At 47.1% G+C, this 20,690-nt stretch overlaps 1 protein-coding gene and 1 non-coding gene across 2 annotated transcripts; both read left to right on the forward strand.

The window, feature by feature from the left end:
- Positions 1 to 1,915: 1,915 nt before the first annotated feature.
- Positions 1,916 to 19,060, forward strand: Epcam (epithelial cell adhesion molecule). Its single transcript, XM_076559218.1, has 9 exons — positions 1,916 to 2,133; positions 5,327 to 5,434; positions 5,720 to 5,960; positions 7,464 to 7,529; positions 8,340 to 8,403; positions 9,978 to 10,079; positions 12,300 to 12,500; positions 16,407 to 16,451; positions 18,615 to 19,060. The coding sequence occupies exons 1-9, from the start codon at positions 2,058 to 2,060 to the stop codon at positions 18,654 to 18,656; spliced, it is 945 nt and encodes a 314-aa protein (XP_076415333.1). The 5' UTR covers positions 1,916 to 2,057; the 3' UTR covers positions 18,657 to 19,060.
- On the forward strand, positions 15,552 to 15,624 carry Trnaa-agc (transfer RNA alanine (anticodon AGC)). Its single transcript has one exon. It is a non-coding gene; the product is annotated as a tRNA-Ala (tRNA).
- Positions 19,061 to 20,690: the final 1,630 nt, after the last annotated feature.

The following is a 20,690-nucleotide window of genomic DNA, read 5'->3' on the forward strand; positions in this document are numbered from 1 at the left end:
GACCTCCCCCAAAGACCCATAAAACCCAGCCCTGGAGGAGACCCAGGACTTTGGGCTCCTGATGTTTCCTCTCCCCTAAGAAAAGCCTTTTCCCACTCCTGGCTGATTCTGTCTGTTGTGTCTGAGATCTTCCCCTGCTGCTTCTGGTTTCACTTGAGATTTTTTTTTTTTCCCTGCCTTTTAAACCCTTGATTGGCAGAGAAAAATGAAGCCGATCAGACCCCAGGATGATAATAGCAGCAGGAGCCTTTATCCTCTGAGCATACTGCCAGCCCCTAAGGCATTCTCATACTGGAAGAGTTAGGTAAGAGTGCTCACAGGAGGCTAAGCGTGGTGTACACCTGTACTCCAGCACTTGGGAAGTAGATACAGGGAAAGCTGAAGGTTATCCTTGGCCACGTAGTAAGCTGCCGCGGGACTACATAAAAACCTGTCTCGAAAACAGCAGCCCTTACTCCTGGCAGAGGCCGGTGGATAGCTGGGAGTTTCAGGCCAGGCTAGCCTGATCTACACAGTGAGATAAAAGGCAGCCAGGGCCGGCTTCATAGAGACCCTATCTCAAAAAAGGAGGTGGGCGGGCCAAGATGACTCTATGGTTGAGAGAACTTGCAGCTCTTGCAGGGGACCTGGTTTGGTTCCCAGTACCCATATGGTGGTTCACAGCCATCTGTAACTCCGGTTCCAGAGGATCGCTAACACTTCCTTCTGACCTCCGTGGGCACCAGGCACACAGGTGATACACATACACGTCTACAGGAAAAACCCTCATACACACAAAATCAATAAATCTAAAAAACCACTCCCCCCCCCCACAAAACCACCCCCCCCCACACACAAATTTAGAAATGAAATTAGTATTTTGAGAGTAATTTTAGGACCACATTTGGGTATAGAACCTCACAAATATATTGGTGTTTTAAAACTATGTGTATGTTGGTATGTGTATTGGTTTGCCTGAATGTAACTGTCAGCACACAGTGCTAGCAGAGTTCAGAAAGGCAGCCGATACCCTGGAAAACGACACCCTGGAAATAGAGGTACAGGTGTTTGTGAACCATCATATAGACGCTGAGTAGCAAACTCAGGTCTTGTGCAAGATTCTAGGCATTCACTCTCCCAACTACATTTTAATAGTTAATAAAAACCACCAGGTCATTACAGTTATTTTAAGATGGTAGAAAGAGCATGCCTTGAATTCATTTCCAGCGAAATAAACTGTCCTTTGTTTCTAAGACGTTCCCTAAATTTTCGAAGAAATTGGATTTATCACTACTGTTCTTTAATGTACGACGAGGAGGCCATGACTCGGAAAGGCAAGGAGGGGGTATATGGCAGGGATTGAGGGAGGGGCGGGAAGGGGGAAATGACGTAATTCCTTAATAATCTCATGCCATAAAAAGTACTTAAAAATATATAATAATCAAAACTGAAGCACTTTAGTTTAAAAAACGTGTCGGGCTGGAGAGATGGCTCAGCGGTTAAGAGCACCTGTTGCTCTAACACTCACAGCCCTCCATAACTCCAGTTCCTGGGGATCCGAAGCCCTCTTCGGACTTCCGTGGGCACCAGGCACGCACATGGTGCACACACCAGCAAGCAAAACACTGAACATAGACCTTCAAAGAGCTTGAAAAAGTCCTGGAAAAGTCAAGTGGCAGGCGTAGCGCCAAGACAGTGTTTGTTATTAACTGTCTTTGTTTCGGGGGAGGCTCTGGGTTTGACTTGGTATCCCTCTCGGCGTTCACGTCCAGTCTCGTCATCCCGTCGGCAACATCCGGTCCTCCCTGGGTACCCCGCCTGACTCCAGTCCCCGCCTCGCGTCCCCCGCTGGAGCACCGGGGCGGCTCTCACCTGGAGAGGGAGGCGGGGAAGCGGGGCGGGCGCGTGGGGCGGGTGACTCACCGCGGGGCGGGGCCCCGGGGCTGCAAGTCCGCAGGTGGGTCCCCGCCTCGCCGCGCGCCCAGAGCGCTCCGTCCCTCGGCCGCTGCGCAGCACGTCTGTCCCCCGGAGCCGTCCCGCGCCGCAGCCCCGCGAGTCCCCGCCGCTCTGCGCGCAGCATGGCGCTCCCCCGGGCCCTCGCCTTCGGGCTCCTGCTCGCGGTGGTCGCGGCGACGCTGGCCGCGGCTCAGCAAGGTGAGGCGTGGACCTGGAGCGGAGGTGTGGGGTCGGGTCGGGTTGGTCCGGTGGTGGGACCCCGGGACCCGACGGCTCGGGTCGGACGTGCGCTCCGATCGGGCGGCGGTGGGGTGTACCTGGCCGTGTGTGTGTGGCCAGGGTGACGGAGCGGCCACCGCCCGGGGTCTAGAGGCTCCAACTTGGGGCTCCAGGTCCCAAAGCGCGGGCCTTTGTCGCTGCGACCCGCCAGTCCTCCCCCCGCCCCGTACCTGCCACGGTCCCCGGATGTGGGCCCCGGGAGGGGACGGGTAGCTCCCCAGAGGCCGCTATGCACCTGCGCGTCGGAGGCGGGCCTGCTGGGACTTACCTGCCGGCGGTGTTTTGCCTTTTCTAAGAATCGTGACTAATGCCATATTATTGTGGGGAGGACAGATACAAGGATAAACTGTCAGGACCTTTTAAAAACACAATCCCGTAATCTTTCCATTCTTAAGACTTCCCTAGTTAAAAATTGTGGTTTCGTAAAACAAGTAGATTTATATCGTGATCCAACATTCATAAAGGAAGTTTTCCACTTCCTTTTAGGCTTGTGGGCGTGTGTGTGTGTGTGCGTGTGTGTGTGTGTGTGTGTGTGTGTGTGTGTGTGTGTGTGTGTGTGTGTGTGGTGTGCGTTTGCATTAAGTCAACTTGTGGGAGTCAGTTTTTCCACCACGTCGGTCCGGGGGCTCGAACTCAGGTGGTCAGGGACCCTTATCTCCTGAGTCACGGCGCTGCTCTCCTTTTCTCTCGTTAGACTTTGGGAACTGTACTTAGCCGGTGACGGAACCGTCTGTAGAGAGCAGGACATGGAGTTTGACCCTAGGTGTTCTTACTGGAGAGTTTGCTGTGACTTTTGATTTATTTCTAGAATCGTGTCTGGAGGTGGAGACAACTGAACAAAGCCCTCTGGAAGGAATTTGTTTCTCCCTCACTTTTTAAGTTAAACATAGCTTAGTTTTTGTTTTCTGGGAAGGATTTCATTCTCTACTGGCAGAGGTTGGCCAATATTCACTGGTGACGCTTTAAGTAATGCAGTTTAATCAATTTGTACTTTTCTAACTTCAACCTGGGGCTAAATTGTAGATTGAGGGCTGGGATGTAGCGTGCCTGGCAAACCCTGGGCTTTGATTCCCTAACACCCCATAAGCCAGGTGTGTACCCGGAACCCCCAGCGCTGGGGAAGGAGAAGCTTGGCAGTTCAAGGTCATCTTCAGCCTGGTGTGTCGCTGGGGTCCAGCCTGGGCTACCAGACCCCGTTTAATGAAGAAAAGATTGAACAGATACCTCTGGGGCCCCCAAGGCAGGCATTCCTTAAGAAAACTGGGTGCGGGAGGGATAAGGCGGGAGGGACCGTAGATCTCAGAATTGGAATTGTTGACCTGTTGGGGAAAGATAAAGGAACTAGCAGACCAGGGTGTGGGAGGAGGAAAGGAGGAAGACACTGGAGAGTGAGCCTCAGTCGGAAGCAAGCCCAGCACTTGGCAAGCTGAGGCTGGAGGGCGGTGGTGAGCCAGGGCTGTAGAACTAGGCTCTTCCAGAAAGGGGCGGGGGCGGGGTGCCGAGAAGGAAGGGAAAAGATTTATTTTAAATGACAGGGACATTAAAATGTCTCAGTGTGTCACGTTACTCCTGAATTAAATTCCCAGACCCCACAGGTAGAAAGGGAGATTCCCCAAGTCTAATGATCCGCATTTGATCCCCGGGACTCATGTAATGGAAAGGGAGAAAGAACTCTAAGTTTATCTTCTGACCTCTGTGCACATACCACAGGGATCCCCTGCGCCCAGGAAGTTGATAAATATAATACATTTAAAAAGAAAGAGAACCTCAGGTTTGACACCAACTCGGGCTATCTCAACACCAATGAAATACAGGCCCAGGGTGTAGCTCACTGGGAGGGGCCCAGGCAGCTAGAGTGGGGCCCCAGGCTGTATCCTCAGCACCGCCCTAAGTATCCTTCCCTTAGGGCCCCTCCCAGTCTGGGGAGTTCTTAGTCACATTTCCTTAATAAATCTTTTTGGTTTTTCGAGACAGGGTTACTCTGTGTAACAGGCCGGGCTATCCTGGATCTCGCTCTGTAGACCAGGCTGGCCTCGAACTCATAGAGATTCACCTGCCCCTGCCTCTTGAGTGCTGGGATTAAAGGCGTGCGCCACCATCGCCGCCGCCACCACCACCACCACCACCGGCTCCTTAATAAATCTTAATTCACGGCCGGGCGGTGGTGGCGCACGCCTTTAATTCCAGCACTCGGGAGGCAGAGCCAGGCGGATCTCTGTGAGTTCGAGGCCAGCCTGGTCTACAGAGTAAGTTCCAGGAAAGGCGCAAAGCTACACAGAGAAACCCTGTCTCGAAAAACCAAAAAAAAAAAAAAAAGCTGAAAAATCTTAATTCACTCTGCTCTCCCCAAAATAAGCAATACAGAAAAGTGGAGGTGGGAACAAGCAGGTTAGACACTCTAATGGCACAAACTGATGAATGAGACACTCAAGCACTTATATTACAGCTGAAAAGAATTTGGGGCTACATGTTTCTTCTTTTTTTTTAAAGTTTATCTTTTCCATTTATTTATTTATTTTGGATTTTTATTTTATTTTATTTTTGAGGCAGGGCCTCCCTACACAGTCCTGGCTGTCCTGAAACTCACTGTGTTGACAGGTCTGGCTTTGAACTCACAGAGATCCACCTGCCTCTGCCTCCAGAGTGCTGGGATTAAAAGAACGAACCACCATCAAAATTATTAATTTGGGTGTGTGTGTGTGTCACATTTGTGTGACAAGGCACATGTGTGGAGGTCAGAGGACAGTTTGACAGTTCTCTTGGCCATGTGGGTCTAGAGGTGTGATTTTGGTCATCAGGCCTGGTGGCAGGCCCCTTTAACAGCTGAACCATCTCATCTCACCAGTCCCAGGTCCACCTCTTCCTCTTCCTCCCCTTGTTCTTTTGTTTGTTTTGAGACAGGGTCTCTGTGTAGCTCTGGCCATCCTGCAACTCACTCTGTAGACCAGGTTGGCTTCGAACTCAGAAACCAACCTGTCTCTGCCTCCTGAGTGCTGGGACTAACAGTGTGTGCCGCCACCACCTGGCCCAGGACCGTTTCCTAAAGGCATGATTGACTGAAGGAGTTGACAGTTGTAGCTACGTTTTAAACTGAATTTTTACAATTTTCTAGGCTGTGTCTGTGAAAGCTACAAGCTGGCAACGAGCTGTTTTTTGAATGAAAAAGGTGAATGCCAGTGTACGTCCTATGGTTCACCGAATACTGTCGTGTGCTCCAAACGTGAGTAAAAGATCCTAATTGCCTGGACGTTTGATCTTGATAATACTTTTTAAATGAAGCACCTTGAGTTGAAATTTATTGGCTCTAGTCCCACTGTGTTATTTTGTGGAAATTACCTGACTCGAGGTTCTTATCTCCAGCAAGTAATTTGAGTGTGGGAAAAGTGGAAGGGAGCGTGAAATAATCTTTGGCCTGGGACTCTGACGTTAAATTAAAAAATTTTTCCGCGGTGCACGTGAAAACGGTAGTTATTTTTTTCAGTTTGATGTCACATTTTCTTTTCAGTGGCATCCAAATGTCTGGTGATGAAGGCGGAGATGTCTCACAGTAAGTCTGGGAGGAGGCAGAAACCTGATGGCGCCATCCAGGACAATGATGGGCTATACGATCCTGAGTGCGACGAGCAAGGGCTCTTTAAAGCCAAGCAGTGCAACGGAACCGCCACGTGCTGGTGCGTGAACAGCGCGGGCGTGCGAAGAACCGACAAGGATACAGAAATAACCTGCTCCGAGCGAGTGAGGACCTAGTGAGTGTTTTTTCTCGTCACCATTTTCCCGCCCTTCACATTTGTTTAGTTAAATGTAGCTTTGGCTATGGACTAAGACTTCGTGGTTTGGAATTCAAAAGCTAGGAAGAGCTGGGCACGGTAATGCACACCCTGGAGCCCCGCGCTCTGGAGGATGAGGAGTTCAGGGCTAGCCTTGTCTCCATGGTGAGTTTGAGGCTATTCTGGGCTGCTTGAGAAACCCCTCTCAAAACAAAGCCGGAGAGAGGGAAAGGGAACGGAGTGATAAGTAATCCTGTCCCATCCCTCAAAACTGGTGGCACCAGTTTTTTGAGTTGAGTTTTATGGGCCCTAATCCAATTGTGTCAGTTTTATTGGCTCTAGTCCAACTGTGTTATTTTTTGTGGAAATTATCTGACTCCTGAAGCTTATCTGTGGCAAATAATTAAGTGTGAGAAAATGGAAGGAAGCATGAAATAATCTTTGGCCTGACTGTGACTTTAGTTTTCCCTTATGCACGTGGAACGGTAGTTGTTTCTCGGCTTGACGTTACGTTTCCGGAACTGGCTTGTGAAGTCCCGGTGTAGACAGACAGGTGGCTCTTGGGTTTTACAGGAACATGGTATACCGCCACCATTTCCCTTAACCTCTGGCCTGCAGTTTGAAGTTGGATTCATGTTAAGTGACTATGAATGACTTAAAATGTATTTGCTCATTTAGTGCGTCTTAAAAATGAGCTATTTCGGCTGGAGACTTAAGGGGTAGAAAAGCTGGGGGTCCACCCTAGCATGGTGGAGGGGTTAGGAGACAGGTTCCTGAAAACAAACAGACGCACTCAAGCTTTGCTTCAGCAGAGAAGACTAGCGGAAGGCACAAGAAACTGGAAAGGAGTCAGCCCAAGGCCTGTGCTTCGTTTCCTCCGGCTTCCGGAGCCGCCTTGTGGACAATTGTTTCTCTTTGTCTGTCTGTCTCTCTGTCTGTCTCTCTCTCCCTCCTTCTCTCTCTCTCCCTCAAACTCTCTCGCCCTCCCTCTCTCTGCCACACCCCTCCCCTTCTCTTTCTGACATGGTTTCATGTTGGAATCTTGCCTTGTCTCAAATCTGGGTCATCTCCTGCCTCTGCCTCCACAGTTTGACAGTGCAGATCTGCACCCCGGGCCCGACCTCCACAGTTCACAGTCTGCACCCCGGGCCCGACCTCCACAGTTCACAGTCTGCACCCCGGGCCCGACCTCCACAGTTCACAGTCTGCACCCCCGGGCCCGTCCATTTTGTCTTTTCTCTAGAACAGGGCTCAGCATGGCCGATCAGCCTTGACTTGAACGGCCTAGTGTGTTGTAATGGTCAGCAGCAGGCTAATGTTAGAAAGGGTGGTGCCTTCTCTGTAAAGGATATGTGAAGCCTGTTTACCACAACACTTTACCTATTCTGTTAGCTCTAGTTCTGTTTCGGAATTTTGAATACTTGCCTCTTTGGAAAACAGCATAAAAGACTGAGTTATACACGGTACCATCTTGTCTTACAGCTGGATCGCCATCCAACTGAAACACAAAGAAAGAGAAAGCCCCTACAACCTTCAGAGTTTGAGGACGTAAGTAATTACATACATACTCGTGTACTTACGCACCTTGATGTGCACAATCACATACTATTGTGTTTATGCACCTTGATGGTAATTACATCTATACTGGTGTTATTATGTACCTTGACAGGAAAACTACAGAAGTTATCTTGTGTCCTTTCTCAGTACTCATAGCGGGAAATCATGATGTCCTTTGTCCCTTTACAAGCCAGGTCTGCCAGGTTTCTCCATTGTCAAGTTGCCATTTTCCCCTTTGGAATTTGTGAATGATCTGTTGGCAGATTCGTGGGTACTGTGTACACTTGTTCAGCTTCTCATCAAACTGACACTGGACAGCTCTAGGATCAAATGACTGACCCTGGCTTAAACCACTTACTGCTATGATAGTTACAAAATAACATTCAAATTATACAGCCTAGCCGCTGATGCATACCTTTAACCCCAGAGGCAGAGACAATCAGGTCTTTGAGTTTGAAGCCAGCCTGGCATATATAGCAAGTTCCAGGCCAGCCAGAGATACATAGTGAGACCCTCTCTTAAAAAAATAAATAATAGCTGGGCGGCAGTGGCTCACGCCTTTAATCCCAGCATTCGGGAGCCAGAGCCAGGTGGTTCTCTGTGAGTTCGAGGCCAGCCTGATCTACAGAGCAAGATCCAGGACAGGCACCAAAAACTACATGGAGAAACCCTGTTTCAAAAGAAAAAAAAATTAATAGTAATAATAATAACAGTCCTTGAGCTATCTGCCTAAAAAGTAGAGATTCTATTATTGTGTGTTACAATTTTTTTTTCTAAACAATACTTTTAAATTATTTGCAGTGCACTTCAGGACACATTCACATCTCGATACAAACTGAATCCAGCATTTATCAAAAATGTTCTGGTAAGTTGTTTGTTTGGGTTTGTTTTTTGGTAAATGAGCTAGCCTTAGCAGCAAGTTGATAGGGTAGTATGGTTCATAAATGACAGCCAGTGACTCCCCTGTCCCTCACACAGGGTTTCTCTGTGTATCCCTGGCTGTCCTGGAACTCACTCTGTAGACGAGGCTGGCCTTGAACTCCGAGATCTGCCTGCCTCTTCTGGGATCAAAGGTGTGAGCCACCACTGCCTGAAACAGCCAGTGCTTTTTAATGGTAGCCAAATGAATTTTAGTAACAGTTTAAATCCTGGGCACCTAATATGGAATCCAAGTTGTTTTCTTCCATAGACTTTGAAAGCCTCAATTGCCCTTGAGGACCTGTACTATCTCTGAAGAGGCCTGAATCGTGCTGCCCGCCCTTCTTACCCTAGAGGGCCTGGCCTCTCTGTGATCATCTTCAGCACATACTGCCCTAGGCTATCTTTACTCAGTGTCTTCCTTTCCTTTCCTGTTACTGTGACACATTGCCCTGAGGAGAGCGAGTTAGGGGAGAAAGGGCTTATTTATTTCACTTTTAGGTCTATTTTGTGTGTATGAATGAATGTTTTGCCTGCACGTGTGTACGTGTACCATGTGCGCCATGGGTTTGCCTGGTCCCCAGGAGTTTAAAAAAGGGCATTGGAACCCCCGGAGGTGGTTTTACGGATGGTTAGTAGCTAGGAATTGAACCGCTGTCCTCTGCAAGGGCAACACGTGCTATTAACTGCTGGGCCGTGTCTTCAGTCCCCAGAGGGTTGGTTTTAGCTCACAGATTAGAGTCTGTCACTGTGGGGAAGTCACAGTGGCAGGAACTTACGCAGCTAGCCCCATCCTCATCAAGAGCAGAGAGAATGAATGCATGCACGCCGTGGCCAGCTCTCTCTCTCTCTCTCTCTTTTCGTTCAGTCCAGGTGCCAGCCTGTGACATGGTGCAGCCCACAATCTGTGGGTCTTACCACCTCAGTTAACATAAGAAAGATAATAAAGACCAGCCTGTAGATCAACCCAATCTAGACTGTCCCTCATTAAGACTCTTTTCTCTGGGGGCTGGAGAGATGGCTCAGAGGTTAAGCGCACTGACTGCTCTTCCAGAGGTCCTGAGTTCAATTCCCAGCAACCACATGGTGGCTCACAACCATCTGTAATGAGATCTGGTGCCCTCTTCTGGTGTGCAGGGACACATGCAGACAGAACACTATACATAATAAATAAATAAATCTTTAAAAAAAAAAAAAAGACTCTCTTCTCAGGTGACTAGATGGTTTGTTTTGGTTGACACCGACAGCTAACCACCTTACCCAGCTAACCATCCTACCCAGGTAGCCCTTGCTCTTTAAAAAAAATTGTTTGTATTGCTATTTTATTCTCTTAGATAGATTGGAAGACCTCTTAAAGATTTTTTTCCAATTGCTAGTGGTAAATTTAATTATTCATTAATGGAAAGAGCTCCTGGTGGATGTAGATTATGGAAGATCAAATTCTAAACATTCTGACGACTGTTGAACAAAGTTTGCATATATTTTAATTATATTAATTTGTATTTTTCACCCCCCACCCAGTATGAACACAATATTATCACTATTGATCTGATGCAAAACTCTTCTCAAAAAACTCAAGATGATGTGGACATAGCTGATGTGGCTTACTATTTTGAAAAAGATGTAAGTATAAACCATAAGTTTTTTTAAAGCTTACTATTTTGTTGTTTGTTTGCTTGTTCGTTTTGAGATAGGATCTCTATATAGCCCTGGCTGTCCTGGAACTCAAGATATGTGTAGACTAGGCTCTCCTTGTAGTCACAGAGATCTGCTGGCCTCTGCCTTCCAGAGCTGGGGTTAAAGACATATGCCACCATGTTCTTTTTGAGACAGGCTCTCACACAGTCGAGGCCTCAAGCTCTCTGTGTAGCAGACCTTGGACTCCTGATCCTTCTGCTTCCGTCTCCCAAGTACTGAGCTCTAGTAAGAAAAACAGAGAAGTAGCCTTTCAGGAAAGGAGGTGATGTGAAATTACCCTTCCGCAGATGGGCTTTACAAGGAGAGGGGGCCATGCAAGCATGGGGCTGTGGTTGGACTGTGAGGTAGGAGAGCATTATGAGGGATGGTGCATCATTCTGGAAGCCATGGGGTGGGAGAACATTATATATAGACTTTGTAAAACATTAGGTGTCAAGTAGGGCTGGAGAGACAGCTTAGCAGTTAAGAGCATGCACTGTTCTTCCAAAGGACCTGCATTTGATCCCCAGGGAGCACATCAGGCAGCTCTCAACTGAAAGGAAGTGAAGAATAATAAAAAAATAAATCCAAAGCAAAGAAAACGTAAAATAAAAGAATAGAGATATCTACCCTGGCTGGCATGGCATGAGCAGACCAACTCAAGAGCCAGAGAGCCAGAAAGAACCCTTAGATAACTTTCCTGGGGACTGGGGAGCCTGACCAGAGCTCCAAGCCAGTTTGGGAGTGTGTCCAGACATCAGAGTTGTTTTATTAGGAGCAGCAGATCTGAGCAGAGAAGCACAGTTTCTGTTGGCAGGGGATACAGGTGGCCGAAAATCCATGCCTGGTATCTTAGGGGGAGGAGGGGCAGCTAGGGGTCTGTGATGTAATAGTCCCAAGTGCTGCATTACAAGTGTGTGACACTGACTAGTCTCCGTCATGCTGGGGACTGAACCCTGGACCTACACATGCTAGGTAAGCATTCTGCCAACCTCTCGCCCCTCTGACTCTTCTGTTTTAATCTTTGCTGTGTTAGGGACTGAACCCAGTATGTACCCAGGTAGGCTGGGAAAACTGCCTATACTAAGCTATGTCCACCTAGCTTTCTCTTAGAATTCTTATTTTCTCTTTGGTTAGTTACTACATTGGTGTATATATAGTCTCCACCTATTATTCCAATAATTTCTATGACGAGGAGTCAGTCTCCATGTGACTAATTTTTCAAATTCTGTGTCTGTGTGTATCTACGTACACATTGTACACACTGGTGCAAGGGCCTTTGGAGACCGGAGGCCAGTTGGACCCCAGAGACCTGGATTACAGTTGCTTGTGAGCCGCCTGCTGTGGGCGCTGGAGCTGAACTCAGGTCCTCTTAAATGCTCTTCATCGCTGAGATGTCAAGTCCGTCTCCATTTTTAAAACGTTTAGGTAAAGGCCAGAGGTAATAGTGCATGCTATATCCTGGTACCTGTCGTCCTAGCTCTCTGGAGACTGAGGCAGGAGGACTGAGTTCAAGGCCAATTTTTTAATAAGCATATGGTTTTGTTTTTGTTTTTGTTTTTTTGGTGTTTCGAGACAGGGTTTCTCTGTGTAGTTTTGGTGCCTGTCCTGGATCTCGCTTTGGAGACCAGGCTGGCCTCGAACTCACAGAGATCCTCCTGGCTCTGCCTCCCAGGTGCTGGGGTCAAAGGCGTGCGCCACCGCCGCCCTGCTGTTTTTTCTCATTCTTTCTTTTTTTGACAGAATTGTACAGTAGCCCAGGTTGACCTAGAAGTCATGGTAGAGGGTAGGCCTCCTGCTTCAGCCTAGGCCCTAGGGTTACAGATGGAAGATGCAGTACCTGGCTAAACTTGTGTTTCTTACAGCGAGACATTTTCCTCTGAGATTTACTTTAGAATACTCTGGGTGTGGGAGACGAAGGGATAGAAGAAAGAGCGATGAGACTAAACTGTCCGTGTGTTGATTGATATTTGCTAATCTGGAGGGGAGGAACATGGCTTCCTTACTGCTCCTGTGTATGGCATTTTCCTGTAATAAATAGTGTTGTAACGTTTCACTGGATCAGATTGTTAACTGTAAGGACTCTTGGCAGGTTTTCCCTCTGGCATGTAATTGCTATGTAATTATTGGTGCCCATGGCTGATTCGTTGTTTCTCTCCATCGCAGGTGAAAGGGGAATCCTTGTTCCATTCTTCGAAAATGGACCTGATGGTAAATGGAGAACAGCTGGAGCTGGAGCCTGGGCAGACCATCGTTTACTATGTTGATGAAAAACCACCTGAGTTCTCCATGCAGGGTCTCACGGCCGGCATCATTGCCGTCATTGTGGTGGTGGCACTGGCAATCATCGCAGGGGTAGTGGTGCTGGTGAGTACAGAGTGAGCTGGGGCTCACGGGAGGAAGTCTTCTTAAAGGGGATTGCTGAGGATCATAGCCATGGTGGAGGTGTGGAGGGGTGGGGGTCGGGGGAGAGGCGCACATCTTCAATCCCGGCACTCAGGAGGCAGAGGCAGGTGGATCTCTGCATTTGAGCCAACCTGGTCTACAGAGGGAGTTCCAGGGCTACACAGAGAAACGTTTGTTTCAAAAAAAGTCACAAGAGGGCTGGAGAGATGGCTCAGAGGTTAAGAGCACTGACTGCTCTTCCAGAGGTCCTGAGTTCAATTCCCAGCAACCACATGGTGGCTCACAACCATCTGTAATGAAATCTGGCGCCCTCTTCTGTATACATAATAAATAAATCAATCTTAAAAAAAAAAAAAAAAAAAAGAAAAAAAAAAAAAAAAAAAAGTCACAAGAAACAAACACAAGAACTATCTATGTTTAAAAATGTTAGTGAAGGTTCCTTTTTACAAAATAGTCACTTTCTAAAGTCAGAAAGGATTACTCACAAGAAAGACGCTTGCAGCGAACACCTCTCCGCCTGGCCCCACAGCCTTCCAGCAGCAGCTGGCCTAGAGCTCTCTGTAAGGAACTCAGTGCTCCTGCCGGAACACAGTAGAATAGAGAACTCCCAAAACGTTTCCTGAGCTGGGCAACACAGCCCTTGTATTTGTCTGTGGTGGCGCTGGAGGGCTGAGCTCGGGCTGCAGCCTTCCAGGTTATCACTACACCACGGAGCTACGCCTGCCTGGCCCCAAACAACACAAAGCTAAGTGAGCAAGAAAAGAATCAAAAGCAGTACACGTAGCAGAGATTCTAAATAAATAGCAACTTTGCACTGGGTACGAAGGCACATACCCATGATCCCAGCATTGGGAGGCGAAGGCTGGGGTACTAGGGATCTAAAGAAGTGAGCTTTTTCCCAGGGCCTTAAGTAAGGGTGCTTGGCTTCAGGTGGTCTCATCAGTGTATCAGAATTCATAAATCGATTACAGTGGGGTGTGATGACATAGTTGTGTATTCCAAGCCCTTGAGAAGCTGAGGCAGGAGGATCAAGACTTTAAGGCTAGGGCCTGGAAAGATGGTTCAGTCGTTAAGAGCACTTGTTGCTCTTGGAGACGACCTGGATTTGGTTCCCAGAACCCACATGAGAGTTCGCAACCATCTGTAATTCAATTCCAATTGTCTGATCTACAATCACAAGGCAGAGAGAGAGAAAGAGAGAGAGATATGACATGGGCTTCTGAACTGTCAAAGCCCAGCGACACACCTCCTTCAAGTCCACACTCCTAATCCTTCCTAACCAGACAGTTCCACCAACTTTGAACTAAGCATTATTTTCTTATATGTATGTGTGTGTGGTATGCCTGAGTTATGTGTTCACATGTGGGGATACATGTGTGTACAAGTGCTCGTATGCGGAGCATATGGAGGCCCAAGGTCAATGCTGCGGCTTTCTACTTTACTCCTTAAGGCATGCTCTGTCAATCAAACCCAGAGTAGGCTGATATGGCGAGGCCGGCCAGCCAGCTTGTGCTCAGCCTGGGGATCTCATCTCTGCCTTCGAAGGCCAGAACTTCAGGGCTCTTTCCACCCCCACCCAGGATTTTTGGGGGGTCTGGGGATCCGAACTCCAGGCCTGTGGCCTGTGCTGGGATTACTGTAGCTGCTGAGCCGTCTCTGCAGCACCAGTTTTTACTGTGTGTGTGTGTGTGTGTGTGTGTGTGTGTGTGTGTGTGTGTGTGTTTGTGTGGGGGCGGGGTGGGATGGGGTGTTTGTGGTGTGTGCCTGTGTGTGAAAGGGTTTGTGGGTACACTGCCCCTCAGTATCCTCATGCATGGAGGTCAGGGGTCAACACTGGGAGTCTTCCTCCATATTTTCCCAATTTTTTATTTTATTATTTTTATTTATTTATTTAGGTTTGTTGAGACAGGTCTCACTACACAGCCTTGGCTATCCTGGGACTCACTATGTAGACCAGGCTGGCCTTGAACCATCTTTTAATTTTTGAGATAAGGTTTCTCTCTGAACTTGGAGCTCAGCGTTTCAGTCCCTATTTCCCAGCACTAGGCTTTGCAGGCACACGCAGCCACACCTGGCTTCTTTACAGAGGTCCTGGGGACAGAACTCAGGTCCTCCTGCTCGCTTAAGAAGTACATCACTCACTGAGCCGTCTCCAGCCCCTTGTGTTGGTTGCTTTGTTTGTTTGTTTGTTTGTTTCTCCAGACAGGAGTCTACCCAGGCTGGGATAGAATTCCGGGGTTCCACTGATCATCCCATTCCGCTGGGACTCTAAGAGTGTGCCTCTATGTCCAACTAACATTAAACGTTTTAACATTTTGGGTTGGGCTTAGTGGCTCCCACCTGTAGTTCTCATTCTCAAGGGGCTGAGGCAGGGGGATTGAGAGTGAGGTTGGCTTAGGTATTTACCAAAAAAAAAAAAAAAAAATCACATTTTCATGGCAAAGATATTGCAAAGAATAGAAATGGCCGGGTGTGATGGCGCACACCTTTGAACCCAGCACTCTGGAGGCAGAGGCAGGTGGATCTCTGAGTTCCAGGACATCCTGGTCTACAGAGTGAGATCCAGGACAGCTGGGACTACACAAGAAACCCTGTCTGGGGAAAAAACAAAAAACAACAACAACAAAAACAGAAATAAGTTGGGGAAATGTATATGATGCATAAAATAAAATGGATATTATGCATGACATGTAAAGAATTCTTACAAGTTGATGAGGGATCCTACAAAAAGGATCGGCAGCAGAGGATGCCGTGGGCAGAGCACTGTGCTCAGGCCTGGGCACAGTTTAATCCTGATCTCACGAGGTGGCAAATGAGAACTGATACCCGAGAGTTGTTCGCCCGCCTCTCTCACACACAAAATAGAAATGAATGCCACAGAGCTAGACAGGGTGGCATGTACCCGTAATTCCAGCAAGGTGGCTGAGGCAGGAGGATTGTGAGGTCAAGGTTCAAGGCTAGCCTAAGCTACATAGCAGGGCCTTGTCTCCCTTTAATTAAAGATTAGTGGGGTTGGGGATTTAGCTCAGTGGTAGAGCACTTGCCTAGCAAGCACAAGGCCCTGGGTTCGATCCTCAGCTCCAAAAAAAAGACTAGTAATAAGTAGGGATCGGTGGTTTATAGAGGAGGAACTTCATTTGGCAAGTAAACACCCAGAACAGACAGAAATCTAATTGTCACAGAAACCAAAGTAGAAAAAATTTTTTAAATTTATTTATTTTTTATTTTATGTGTACTGGTATTTTGTCTGTGTGTATGTCTGTGTGAGGGTCCCCTGGAACTGGAGTTACAGTTGTGAGCTGCCATATGGTTGCTGGAATTGAACCTGGGTCCTTTGGAAGAGCAGTCAGTGCTCTTAATCGCTAAGCCATGTCTCGCTAAGCCCCGAGATATTTTTAGTAAAGAAGCTTCACTGACGGTGGTAGCACACGCTTTCAATCCCAGCGCTCCAGGAGACAGATCAGAGTTCAAGGCCAGCCTGCTGGTCTCCATAGTGAATTCCAGGCCAGCCAGGAGAGATCCTGTTTCAGGAGAACCAACCAACCAATCAAAGACCAAGAAACACATTAAGGGTTATGTATTGATGTTATCTGAATAATCTAGGAGGCCACCTCAGCGTTCATTATCTGGATGGAGAATGGATGGGTAAACGCATATATGGGGTGGGGCATTTTATCTGCTTTCAGTTAGAAGCCTTTGCTCCAGAAGGGTACTTACGGTATTGATATAGTTGTTCAAAGAATTGGTACTGTATGACCAGTTTTTAGGACCCCCAAATTTGTATACGCATGCTTACATACGTTTAAAGCACATATGTTCATTTTGTTTGAGTAGTATTTTCTAAAACAGTGACCATTTTTCTTCCAGGTTATTTCTACAAGGAAGAAATCAACAAAATATGAGAAGGCAGAGGTAAGTGGATAATGGGCTATGCTGATGTCTTACTCCCAGTAATCACTGCCCTTTCCTAGATACTGACAAGAAGACATTTTCACTGACATCCTTCATGCTGTCTTAGGGACAGTCTTGGGATGAGAACTTACCTAATTTTGAGTTCCATGACAGGCCACTTCATACTGCTTTCTGCTTCCTAGACGAGTGCTATACAAACCTGTTGCTTTAGTTTCAGCGCATTTGGAGTCTTGTGGAGGCACATTCCAGTGGAGCAGTGTTGGAGAAACTCAGTATGACTGCTGTTTTCCTATGTCTCTACCAGTTTATAAGAATCACAGAGGCACTGGGCAGTGGTGGCACACGCCTTTAATCCCAGCACTTGGGAGGCAGAGGCAGGCAGATCTCTTGTGAGTTCGAGGCCAGCCTGGTCTACAGAGTGAGTTCCAGGACAACTACACACACAGAAATGAGAATCTCTGTCTCAAAAAACCTAAAAAAGAAGAAAAATCAGTTAAGATGAACTTAAGTTGACCTGGTAAATCTATTAGATGCTAACTAGTCACAGACGATGGTGTGGAAATGGGTAATTTTGAATTTGTCCTTGAACTCCGAGGATAATGTGTGTGTGTGCATGCACACACCAATTCTGGTACGTCTCTTGATTTGTAGTCATGTATGTATCACTTCCTAAGAAAACAACAAAGAAAAGAGAGAGGTGGGTGGGCCATGCTGTTTCATACTTGTAATCTCAGTACTTGAGCTAGGAGTGTTCCCTGTGAGTTCAAGCCCAGCAGGAGTATCCTTGTGAGTTTGGGTCAGGCAGGACTAGAGGGAGACCCTGCCTCCAAACAACAGCAGCAAAGAGTGTTGGTGCCCCGCTCTTGTATTTCCAGCACCTGGTAGATAGTGGTAGGAGGTCAAAACCATGGGGGGAGAACCAGGCCAGGCTGCATGAGACTCTGTCTCAAAATAACAAATAAAAGACAGAATTAATAATCTGACAGAACCAGAAAGTTCTGAAGTGTCTCCAAGTGCCATAGCTTGATCTCGTTCATCTGGCTCAGTCAGCACAGGACTGACCCTGAATTGAAATGTAATACTCGGGCAGAACAGCAGTGTGTTAGAAGAACTGTAAGATTTGAGTTTGACCACTTAATCAGCTAGTCAAGTGCCAGGACTTCTGTACATCTCCATGCTTCTTTATCTGCAAAATGGAAAGTGCAAACCTGTCCCTAAGGATTTGACCGAGCACTCTGTCACGTGCTGGCCCTGTGCTTATCTCTTGTGAGATGTTTACCAATGGTGGTGGTCTACTTCATTGTCTCGGTCAGCCTGGAACTAAGGCTTTTCGTCTGGGAGGCCACTTAATTCTGTACTTCAGTTTCTTTGCTTGTAAAATAAAAGACTGCGTCAGGTGTGGTGGCTAACACTTGAAATCCCAGCATTCAGGAGGCTGAGGCAGGTGGATCACCTTGAGTTGAAGGCCAGTCTGATCTATATATATTGAGTTCCAGGTCAGCCAGGGCTACCTAGTGAGTCCTTGTCTTAAAACTTAAAGATATGTGGTAGTGTCCCACCCCTTTAATCCCAGCACTGGGAAGGCAGAGGCAGGCGGATCTCTGTGAGTTCAAGGGCAGCCTGGTCAACAGAGCAAATTCCAGGACGGCCAGGTATAGGTCTATGCAGGGAAACTCTGTTTGGGGGGGGGGGACAACAAACAAACAAAAAAACCTTTACTGGGGCTGGGGAGATAGCTCAGAGGTCAAGAGCACTGACTGATCTTCCAGAGGTCCTGAGTTCAATCCCCAGCAACCACATGGTGGCTCACAACCATCTGTAATGAGATCTGGTGCCCTCTTCTGGCCTGCAGTCATACATGCTGTATACATAATAAATAAATAAATCTTTAAAAAAAAAAAAAAAAAAAAAAAGCCGGGCGGTGGTGGCGCACACCTTTAATTCCAGCACTCGGGAGGCAGAGCCAGGCAGATCTCTGTAAGTTCGTTCGAGGCCAGCCTGGTCTACAAAGTGAGTTCCAGGAAAGGCGCAAAGCTACACAGAGAAACCCTGTCTCGGGGAAAAAAAAAACAAAAAAACAAAAACAAAACAAAAAACCCTTTTCTGAATGAACAAAGAATTGAAAGTTACTTACATTTTCTTGCATGCTCCTTTTCATTGCAGATAAAGGAGATGGGTGAGATACATAGAGAACTCAATGCCTAACTGCTCTGCTTTGAGAATGGAACCACCAAAGGGGAATTGGCGAAAGACCTCAGATGGCAAAAGTATAAACATGGGACAAGACCTCTAAAGGATTTCTGTTTTGTTAGTTATCATCACATATTTGTAATAATGAAATTTGTACTTATAAATACAAGCAGCTTGTCATTGGCATTACCAATCTTAAAATTAGACAAATGTCTTATGTGCAGGTGTGGTGTGGAACTCAGAACTTAGCCTGCATAGTTAAAATAATTTATGCTTAGTATTGAAGAGTGTGCGTCACAAACATTCCTCAGTAGAATGCGATGACTAGTCTCATTTTCTGATTAAAGCTGAGTTTCTATGTGCCTGAGTCTTGTACATAATAAACTTTTTTTAATGAAATAAAACATTTTTTAAACCGAGTTTTCCAAGTTTGTTTGAATCAAATTTCCTAGCATATGCATATGTGAGATAATAAATTTTTAAATGATCGGGTACTGCAAAGTGGCACAAACCTGTAATTCTTGCTCTTGGGGGGTAGGTGCTGTGGGGTCCGAGGACACACTGAAGGAAGACCCCGGACTCAAATAGTATGCAGGAGCAAAGAGCGTTTATCAGACGACCTTGAGATGAGCGTGCAGGCTCTTTTTAAGCACAGCTAAGGTGAGTTTCCGGGTCATACATAACTGGTTAAGCAGGCAGCAGTTACACTAGTCTACTGTTAACTGGCCGAGGTTTAGTCCTATCATTTCTGGACACATCTGCACAAGCTTGGCCGTGACTCGGAAGGGACTGCTGGGTTTGTCCTTGAGATGCCGTGACGCTGACTTAGACCCTCTCTGTTTGTTCTCCCTCGACCCTGAATGTGAGGGACTTGGAGATAAATGGCCCTTTGTTGGGAGAGACACCTGTTTGTCCTTCTCAGAGAGCTGGAACCTAAATTCAGTTGTCAAAGTGGAGAGTTTAACCCCTTCAATTCCAGAGGATTAGGGTTTGATGGGTATCCTCTGCTACATATCCACTTAAGGACTTACTGCCCTTGGCTATCTGAGACCCTATCTGAACGAAATAAAAATCAAAACATAAAAAACTCTGTTGTGGCTCATGCCTATAATCTCAACACTTAGGAGACTATAAGGCATGATTGTTGTTTTGAGGCCAGCCCAGGCTATGTAGACAGAGTTTGCAGCTACACGGTGAGACCCTGACCATCAATAACATTCTGAGAGCTGAGGGGGGGTTGGTAGGGGGAGGGTTCAGTGGTGGTACATGCATGTGAGAGGCCCTGGGTTCAATTTGCACTACTAGGAAGCATGCTACAGTTTTATCACAAGCTAGGGCTTTTCCTGACTCCTTACACATACAGGACGTGAGACCACCCATCATGTAGGTCTTCACTCAAGACTACCTTAATATGCATGTGTGCACACAGCAAGTGGGCTGGCTGCAGCAGTCCTGCCACCATGATGGACTCGAGCCGAAGGGGGCCTTCCCCTCTATAAGTCGCTCTTGTCGGGTATTTTTTGCTGTAGCAATGAGAAAAGTGACTAAAACTTGTGTTTTTTCAATGTTTTGGAGAAAACAAAATCATAATAATGCTACTTAGCACGTGAAAATGATGTGAAATATAAGCAAAGCCTTTTGGGACACAACTACGATGGTGCAGCTGACTCCGCCACAGTCCTGGGGAGAAAGCTGTTCACAGAAAGTGTCTCACTTTGAATACCTCAGGCGTTCTTCAGACAGGGTCCCACTTTGATCCCAGCTATGGGAAGCAGAGACACATGGGTCTCTGAGAGCTTGAGGCCAGCCTGGTCTACATACTGAGTTCCAGGCCAGTCAGCGAGAGAGCTACCTTACTCCATAGACCCTTTCTAAAAAATAAATAATAATGCTGTGGGATGGTCTTTCTGTACACTGTGAATATGTGTTGCTCTCATTGGTTGGTAAATAAAGCTGTTTGGCCAGGATAAGGTTAGGCGGTACATTCAAACTGAAGACAGAGATGAAGGAGGGCGACGTTGAGAGACTAGGCAGCCAGCTGCCCAAGAA

The sequence above is a fragment of the Peromyscus maniculatus genome, chromosome 22, assembly GCF_049852395.1.
Source record: "Peromyscus maniculatus bairdii isolate BWxNUB_F1_BW_parent chromosome 22, HU_Pman_BW_mat_3.1, whole genome shotgun sequence".
In the NCBI taxonomy this organism is placed as follows: Eukaryota; Metazoa; Chordata; class Mammalia; order Rodentia; family Cricetidae; genus Peromyscus; species Peromyscus maniculatus.